This window comes from Mustela putorius, unplaced genomic scaffold (assembly GCF_011764305.1).
Source record: "Mustela putorius furo isolate JIRA1106 unplaced genomic scaffold, ASM1176430v1.1 tig00003845_pilon_pilon_pilon, whole genome shotgun sequence".
In the NCBI taxonomy this organism is placed as follows: domain Eukaryota; kingdom Metazoa; phylum Chordata; class Mammalia; order Carnivora; family Mustelidae; genus Mustela; species Mustela putorius.
Genome location: NW_025421998.1, coordinates 82575735 through 82585296, shown reverse-complemented (window position 1 = coordinate 82585296; position 9562 = coordinate 82575735). Strand labels below are relative to the sequence as shown.

At 42.5% G+C, this 9562-nt stretch overlaps 1 protein-coding gene across 5 annotated transcripts in view; it reads left to right on the top strand.

Annotated features, from left to right (window-relative positions):
• Positions 1-6806: 6806 nt before the first annotated feature.
• The window catches only part of ZNF800 (zinc finger protein 800), a 48719-nt gene continuing 45963 nt past the window's right edge, over positions 6807-9562 (top strand). For 4 of the 5 annotated variants that reach the window (XM_045062951.1, XM_045062949.1, XM_045062952.1 and 1 more), the window contains exons 1-2: positions 6807-6945; positions 7428-7546. In XM_045062951.1, the coding sequence (XP_044918886.1) occupies positions 7486-7546 (61 nt within the window). In that variant the 5' untranslated portion in view covers positions 6807-6945; positions 7428-7485. Of the gene's footprint in view, positions 6946-7210; positions 7310-7427; positions 7547-9562 lie in introns of those variants that run through there. The other variant, XM_045062950.1, reaches the window with a different exon arrangement.

Here is a 9562-nt window from a genome sequence, read left to right as displayed (position 1 = left end):
TTCAGAGCAAAAATAGAACTAAACAGTAGAGAAACTGAATAGCCACTTAAGCCAGTGATGAAGATGGATATCAAACAGGCATTACATGCCTCTGGTTTTGATACTTGGAGAAAGACACCACATTCCTTATGCTGTATTCTATTCAAAAAAATGTAAGACCTCCATCTAATCATGAAGAAACATTAGACAAACCCCAGTAGACTCCTTCTCTAAAACAACGGGCCTGTATTTGTCAAAACATCATTGTCATGAAAGACAAAGACTGAAGAATGTTCCAAGTTGAAGGAAAGTAGAGAGTTATAACTAATGCAATTTGTGGTTCTGGATTGGGCTTTATATTGGAGCAAATAAAAACTGTCCATACGAGGCATTATCAGAATAACTGACACAGTTATAATAATATATATTATATATAATAACAATAATAAACTGTAGATGAAATAAAAGTACAGTGGGCCCTTGAGCAATGCAAGATTTAGGGGTGCTGATGCCCCCTCCAGCCCACAGTTAAAAATCCACATACAACTTTTTACTCCCCCAAAACTTTACTAATAGTTGACCAGAAGCCTTGCCAATAACAAACTGTCAATTAACACATATTTTGTGTATCATATGTATCATATACTGTCTTTTTACAATAAAGTAAGCTAAAGAAAAAAAATGTTAAAACCATAAGGGAAAATATATTCACAGTACTGTATTCTATTTATTGAAAAAATTCATGTATAAGTGGACCTGTGTAATTTAAACCTGTGTGGTTTTGAGGGTCAACTGTATTGTATCAAATCACTTTTCTTTGTTTGCTTGTTTTGTTTTTTAAGTAGGCTCTATGCCCAAAGTAGAGCTCTAACTCCGGACTCCAAGATTGAGAGTCCACATGCTCCACCTACTGGGCCAGCCAGGTGCCCAAAATCATGTTTAATCAAATAAAATCAAATCAAATTTATGTCAAATTTCCTGAATTTGATAACTGTACTGTGGTTATATAGGATAATATCCTTGCTTCTAGAAAATACACACTGAAGTAATAAGGGAAGACGGGCCACAGTGTATGCAACCTACTCTAAAATGGTTCAAAAATCACATGTGCATATGGAGAGAAAAAACAAATAGGAAAAAAATTAAAAATTAAATTTGGGGTTATTTCAAAATTAAAAGTAAAAAAAAAAAATCTAAGCAAAAAATACCACCCCTCAAAAAAACAAAGTCATGGTTTTACAGGATGGGTGGTTAGTACTTTCAAGTATCTAATTGTGGTATATATTCTACAGCACTGCTGACTCTATACGCTAATGGTTCCTTTGTCTTTGTATGTATGATTGTTCTCTACATTGGAAATGAGCGTCCCATTAGGCCAGAAGCCTAAGTAAACTAAACTCCTAAAAATGATTTTCCCCACTAAATTTTTCTTAATATATTTACTGCTAATTTAATCACTGAGGCCCATCCAGTAACTTCTAATGGTTGCCTATTATGTGACAGTAGTGTGCTAGATGATGGCAAAACAAAGAGGAGTTAAGTCATGGTCTGTGTTCTTGACGATTTCTGGTTGATGGGAGAGTCAGACATTTGATTAGAATGGTGTACTATGGGAGAAGGAAGTTGGAGAGATTATTTGTCATAGGAGCTGATTTCATAGAAGGAGTGATGTCTAAAGTGGATCTTGAAGGATGAGTATGAGTTTTCTAGATGAAGGGGAAAGGTATTTCTCGCATGAGGAGTAGCATGTGCAAAGGCATAAAACCTTGAAAAGCTCAATAATCATTTTTAACTTCTAAGATGTAGTTCAGAGAGACATGAAAATGTAGGTCAGCTACTTTTAAAAGATATTTTTATGGTGAAATGTTATACACACGAAAATGCATAAAACATATCAGCTTACAACAATTATTATAAAGCAAATATACATGTTAGGATCACTGAGCTCAAAATCTATAAAATGGCCAGTGATTCCCAAATTGTTACTGTTTCATTCAGTTCCACATGCCAAGCTACTCCTTCCAGGAAAGGTAACCACCATTCTATTTTAATAGTTGCTTTAACAAATGGATACACCCTTGTAACCCACACCTCTATCATCTCTAAAATTCCCTTGTGTCCCACACTCCTTCCCCACCCAGTTTTTGCTTTGTTTTTGAAAAGGGTGAGAACTCCTTAGAGAATAAAGTTGTGAAGTTGTGGGAGGGCCAGGTGTAATGAGTATTTATTATATACCTGTACGGTGTTCCAGATCCTGCTGGATGCTTTATTAACCAGTTTCTCATCATGCTGAAAATAGCATACAGCTGAGAAAACTGAGGCTCAGAAGAGGTTCTTACTTGCCTAGAGACACAAAACCCATGATTGATGGAGATAGGACTAACTATCTAGATTTTTCTGACCCCAAAATGTCCATTGGTTTTATGCTTTTTGTTAAGATTTGATTTCTTCATGTAAAAAATTGGGAGTCAACAGAGATTTTCAGAGATTTCTTTGAACATAATTCTATTGATAGTATGGAATAATTGAGGGAGGGAAAGAAGGGTAGTAGGGAGATCATGGAAGTGATTATGGCAATGGTTCAGATATGAGGTTTTAGACTAGAAGTTTGATGGTGCATATGGAAAGAGGAAATTATTTTCTTGAACTTCTTGAGGTATAGCCAATTGTTTATGGTAGTAGGTTAGATGTTGAGGATTAGTGAGATGAGTATATAGGTAACTTCCATTACTTTGCATCTGTGCCAGTGCTCTTGTCTTTGACTCTAAGACTTATGTCTTGAAAGCCTAAATGGATAGGAACACCTTAGGTTAAAATTTGAAAAAGAACAGTTTGGTAAGAATTTGTTTTTGTCCTGCTAATTTTGAGATGCCTGGAGAAAGTCAGATGGTCTGTCTCATGGGTAGTTAAAGAGTTTAGAGGCTCCAGAGACAGGTCTGACCTGGACATACTATTTTAGTAATAATTAGAAAAAATGTAACATGAGGCACAGGACCTGGACTCAGACCTGTATTTAAATCTTGGCTCAGACACTAATTAATACAGACTTATGAACAAACTCCCTTATAACAAGAACATTAAAAAAATGAAATTCATGTTATCTGAAATGCATTTGAGTGGAAGACTTGTCAAGGATGATTTGGTGCCCATATGGCAGTGTGGTGCATGCATTGTGTCACCTGGCAAGACCCAAGTGTGCCTTAACACTTGGAATGAAAGATACAAGTTCACTTCAGGGGTTTCCTTGTAGGCAACTTATCTCCAGGGCAGCACCCAAGTACAACCTACTCCTTACTCTCCTTAAAATAAACACTTTAGGGAATGCATTATCTTCTTTTTTCATATTATGTTGCTTGTATGATACTTAAGTGTTAAATTCTATATAGTTGATAACAGATCGACAGTTTAATATTTGATCCCAGACAAGGTGAGTCTGATAAATATGAGTAAATTTATAAATCACTGATTTATAGAATTTGAGGGTATATAAAAGCACTATTTCTAGTGGTTTCTTATGCAGCAATAATAAATGTGGATGTGTATGTGTGTGTATATTTATGGTAGAATTTTCCTGCCTTGAAGATAACAGAATAATTTTAAACCATAAAATGATCTTAGGTTAATCATTAGGATGTACTTCCGAACTTTAAGGATCAAAAGGTTCCCTAAAGCCGTAATAATGTGTCACCTAGGTTGCTGCAGTGTACAATGAAGGGAAGACGTAATTTTTCCGGGATGATTTGTGCAGTGTTTTTAGAGGTCGTTTGATAATTCTAGATGATGCCCAAAGTCTAAGCTCTAGAGCCCTACGAAATTTCAATTAAATTCTCGTGATTTAACAACTCCATAAACTTTGACATAGCATTTCAATACCTTTCACAAATGACGGGGTCTACTGTCTCATCTTTCACATATAATGTGATCCAAAACGGTTATGGTATAAAGTAGGCGACATAGTATAGGCAATACAGGGTAATGGCTAAGGTCATGAGTCTCAGAGCCATTCTGCTTGGGTTCAAAGGCTGGCTTAGTTACCTATCATCTGTATGTTTCAGGTAACTTTGGGGAGTTATCTAACCTATTTCTGCCTCAGTTTCCTATTCCCTGCAGAATGGATTGAATTGTTAATAGGATTAAATGAGTTATTCTTGAGCTTAAAACGTATTACTCAATACATGTCAGATACTAGTATTGTTATAGAAGGGTCTGATCTAGGTATTAGTCCTAGTTCTGTTACGTTGTGACCTTTAGCATATCAGCTAACCTCTCTGGATTTCAGTTTTCTCATTTATAAAGTAAGGTTTACTCAATAATTTCCATGGTTTCGTCTTTAAAAAAATGGTTCAGTATTCAATATCTGTTTTACCCACACAGATGTTCAGTCTTGTCTATACTTCTAATTTCTCAAAAATTGTTTAAAATTCATTCTATTGGTAAGCAATTTTGGGGACCGACTAGTACCAACCACTCTAGTATAAAGACTTGCATTTACTCAGGAAGCTAACCATTTTGACTCATATGTGGCCAGCAAACATTTATAATTCATATATCTGAAGCAGTGCCTTTTCACATTTATGTAAACTTAAAATTGTATATTCATTTTTTAACCTGCCTTAAATAAATGTGTTTATAAAAGAAGGAAAAGATCCTCTGGAAATGAATATTTCACTCAAATTTTACCAAAGATCTCCAATGTTAAATAAAAATTACCTGTAACTCCACTGTTCAGGTGTCACATTAAATTTTTTTCGATAGGCTAAAACATACTGCATACAATTAAATATTACACAAAATGATTTTTCTTGGCTGCATAACAAATACCATCACGTGGCCATATCACAATTTTTTACCTTACATGTAGGTTGTGGCATTACATTTTAGTTTGATGTTGTAGGACTCCTCTTGACAATGGGACAGAAAAAAATGATCATACCACGTATGTGACTGGTGTGTAGAATGCACAGTATCTGCAATTCCCTTAAAAAGAAGGATTACTTGGACCACTCTTCCTTTTCCTATCACCAAGCTGCTACAAGCCCCCAAGACCTATGTAAATGTTCCGTTCAGTTTTTTTTTTTTTAAGATTTTATTTATTTATTTGACAGAGAGAAATCACAAACAGGCAGAGAGGCAGGCAGAGAGAGAGAGGAGGAAGCAGGCTCCCCGCTGAGCAGAGAGCCTGGGACTCAATCCCAGGACCCTGAGATCATGACCTGAGCCGAAGGCAGCGGCTTAACCCACTAAGCCACCCAGGCGCCCCTCCGTTCAGTATTTTTACAATAACGAGTTTATCAATTAATTACTGGACCTACCACAAACTTTCCTATGAATTTTGTAAACAGATTTCGGCCCCTCGTTTGCTTTTCCAAAATACACACAGAACCTACCTACCACTGAACTGCTCTTTCAGGACCCCGAAAACGGACAATTCAAGCTACACAACTGCGGAGATTTTTCAGTGCATCTTTCGGCGGGAGAAGATAAAGCGTAAGGGCTTTTTCTCCCTTAACATTCCCGACCGACAGTGGACACGTATTTGCTTGTAGAACAAAAATTCCGTCCTGGGAGTTGAGGCGGCGGCTCTCCTGCCCCAAGGGGCGACCGCATGGGTTTGCGGAATTTGACAGACGACCGCGATCTTCGGGGATTTTCCAAGCAGGGCGCGGGCACCGAACTGGAGGGAAAGTGCGTTCTGCCCACGTGACCCACCTTCTCCGCCTTCAGGTTCAGAAGCGGGGGTCGCGGCCATCAATTCCGATCCTCCACCAGCTTCTTCCCAAAGACCTGATGAAACCCCAAAAGTGCTGAGAGGCACACTTCGAAAATTCTCGGGTGAACAAACAAAAACAACAACAAAAAATCGGCCTTTCCCGTAAGCGGGCTGACAACCTTTTCGGAATCCCCACTACCCACGGCTCACCCATTTGTCGAGCCTCTTCCTACAGCTCATGCCCGTGCTTCTCCAACCCTCCTTGTTTTGGTTCCAACGGAAGGAGAAAAGCAACAGTTTGCTTGCCCGTCAGCCCGTCTCCCAGGCACCAACAGCCCGGGGCTTCGGCTCTCCGTCGGCCCGCGGGAAGACGCGCGGACGAGTGGCCGGCCCGAGACCCCCGGGGTCGCGGCTCCAGCGCCACTGGCCAAGGTTCCCTCCCCTCGCCCGGCCGTGGAGCGTCGCCTCCCCACAGGCCCGGGCGCCCGGCGGGGCGCATGCGCGCGACGCTCCCGGGCGTGCCGGCCACACTCCCCCCACCCACTCCGAGAGCTTGTCACTTCCTGCCCTCGCCCCATCTCCGTCCGGGGTCAGTCAGTCGCTCCCTAGTCGCTGCGGGAGAGTCTCTGCTTCCCCCTTCCTACCCGCTCCGCGGCGGTAGCTCAGGCTCTTCGGGGAGGGGGAGACAGAGAAAGAAAGAGACGGACTTAATAAAGTTTCCTGAAACAACAACTACTAGCAAAAGAGGCCCAAGGTGGGGGGGAACCCCCATTCTTCCCCGCCCCTCTCCAAAAGCCTGAGGGACCGTTGCAGGTGGAGCGGTGCTGGGAGGGGGGGGAGCCGGGCTCCGGCGGCAGCCGTTGCCCCGGCGAGGGGCGCCCAGGTCCTGCCCGCTCCGGTTCCGGCTCCTTCGGTGGCGACGGCGGCTTCTGCGGGGCGGTTCCTCCTGTCAACTGCCTGCGCCCGCGCGCCGCCCGCCCGCCCAGCTCCACAGCGCGGAGGGACGCCGTGAGCCGCCGCCGCCGTCGCCGTCGCCTCCGGCCGCGGAGGGACGTGGTGAGCTGTGGCGCTTCCGCGTCAGCGCCGGCGGGGACTCTTTGGGAGCGCGTCGGGCCCGAACCCCGGTTCCCTTCGCGTGGTCCGCCGAGGCTGCGCCAGGTGGGGCCCGAAGCCGCCTCCCACGCCAGGCTGTCCCCGCGGCTGCCCGGCCTGCCTTCCTTCCTTCCGCCTGCCCGCCGGCCCGCCCTAGGAGTTAAGTAAGTTGGGCGCACTTGGTTACGGGGACGGGGGCTCCACCGCGGAGACCCCAACGCACGTGCGTGGCGGGAGGGCGCGGCGTGGGCCGGCCGCCGGCGGGAGCCGCACCTCGACCGGTCCTGTCGCCGCGCCCGCCGCTCGCTCCTCGGGCCCCGGCGCCGGCCGTGCCCGCCGCGCTCCGCGCCTCTGTCTCCGCGCGCGCCCGCCCGGGCCGGCGAGGCCGCTGCCGCCCGCGCAGCCGGCCAGGCCCTCGCCTTGCGCTGCGCGCCCCAGGCTGCGTTTCCGGGTAGGGTGCTGAACCTGTGCGGGAGTTGGGGCTGGAGAAGCCTTCGTGCGTTTTTCTCCTGTAGGTTCTAGAAGAAGGTACGGGTACCGTGGAGGGAGAACGGAGGGCGGGTGGAGGGAACGTATGTGGAAAATAGAGCCAGAGCCCCCCCAAGGAAGTTCAGGGTGAGTGACGGGTTTGTGCTTCTTTCAACAGCCAAGCCGCAATGAAGAGCTTCTTACAGTGAAAGGAAAGTAGGTCTCGCCCACTGAAAATGCCTTTAAGGGACAAATACTGTCAGACTGACCACCATCATCACGGATGCTGTGAACCAGGTATATTCCTTTCCCCTCCAGTTACTTTGCCCTCCGTCACAGCCTTGTGTTTCCTTCCAGTTTTCTTTTCCTCCTGCCCAAGAAGTCATGTCTAAGTAAGCAGGCGTATAAAACTAGTTATGAAGCTAAAAGCTTGTATAAACAAGAGGTCTCCTCTGCCTGATCCCTTAAAAAAGTACTGCAAGTGTCACCTTAAATCTTTTCCACAAGATCAATCACTCAGTTCCTTTTCCTTCTTTTGAGGCAGGCTGCAGTTAGGACTAGTTGCCCCGTGTCCTTTGAATGTTTAAAAAACTGAAGACAGAGGAGAAAATAGGTAGCAGAATAGTAGCATGTCTTTGTGAAAGGGGAGTCATTTAAACTTTTAAAAATGAAGTTTCTTGCGCATATTCCCCAGGGTTTAGCGGTTAAAGCCTAAAAGTGAGTGTGGTTGGGTTAAAAAAGTTTGTTAAACTGAGCTTGTTGGAAGAATCAGGTTTTGCTGACTGCAACCTTTAAAAAATTTTCTTGCGCAGAATATACTGTATTGCAAAATTAAAAAATCTGGTTATTGAGGTAGAGTACATAAGTATTTTTAGGGTAGTTTATTCATTAGGACTGTTTTTAGTTGGATTGATGGAATGAAAAAGTTCCTTTTTCCAGTCTCTTGAAGAATATTAGAAGACTAATTTGATAAATGTGGTATGTAAACTTGAGTTTTCTAGTTACTCGAAGTTTGATATGTTTTGTCAGAAACATTTAGAGGTACAAGTTAAAAGGGAATCATTGAGTACATATGTCACTAAACCAAACAAAGGCTATTCTAGTTTAAAGGCAGGTGTTTATCATTATTTTTGACCTAAAAATTATTAGGACTTTTTATGCTTTTGCTTGTTTTTTTGTTGGAGTATTTTAACTGCTCTAAGTGTACTTGGTTCTGGCACAGTGGAGTTCAGATAGAGGACTTTTTTGACTAATGGGAAAAAATGGCAGTGGTAAAGAGGAAGAACTCCCATTTTCAGAAAACTTTGGTACACATGTACTGTGGCCCTGTCCCAGCCACCCCCACCCCCCTGGCCCGGCTTATTGGAAATCAGTAATAACTTACCTCTGCTAATAATACAGTCCCAGGATGGGATCCAGTTTGTGTTCAGCTGCCCCTGACCTATCAGCACCCCTTCATACTGCACATTTTGTGTGTCATTTATATTTTATCAAATATTGAATGGAATTTGTTAGTTTTGAAGTAGAAGGCTGTGAATGCCTTTTATACTTGTAGTTCACTGATCTTTTATTCCAGTTTTTTTTTTTTTTAGAACATTTCAAGTCATTTAAGTTGAATTGGTTAATGAAACCATTTTAAATAAAACCTTTTACTTAAGAAGAAGTTTGTGTTCATGTATTTATTTCTTTGACAAATTATTATTGAGCACCTGTTAGGTGCTAGGCACTGTCCAAGGCGATGTGCATGTAAGTGGTGAACAAAAGAGATAAGGTCATTTCCTCATAGAACTTTTGAGTGGGAAGAAATAGATACAGACAAGTAATTGAATAATTTGTGACCATACTTTATTTGGTGTATTCTGATAAAGTTTTCTAGAGACTTTAATGTCTTTTTCAGGATGATTTTCAGAGTTGAACTTTTTAATATGTATTGGAACTTCTTTGTTTTTTTTCCCTCCCTCATTAACAAGAAGTCCTCTAAGTTGCATTAATTTTAAAAAATTAAATTTCTTTTGCCAGAAACCTTTTGAATGCAGTTTATTTTTCAGACTACCAGGTCATAAGTAGTTGTGATTCTTTGCTTTCTTAGCTAGATTAAATACTTTCTGAAGAGTAGTTTGGTGGAAAGCTAGACGTTTGTTAACTTACAGGATAGTTAATTGTCATTATTTCAGAGGAAGATAAGTGCTGTGTGGAAGGTTTTTCCAGTACTGAAAGGAATATGTTATGATAGTTTTAAAAAGAGGATGCCTTCAGATGGAGGGAAGAAGATGACATGGTGTTTGAGAAGTTCTTTTAATGGGCAATCATCAG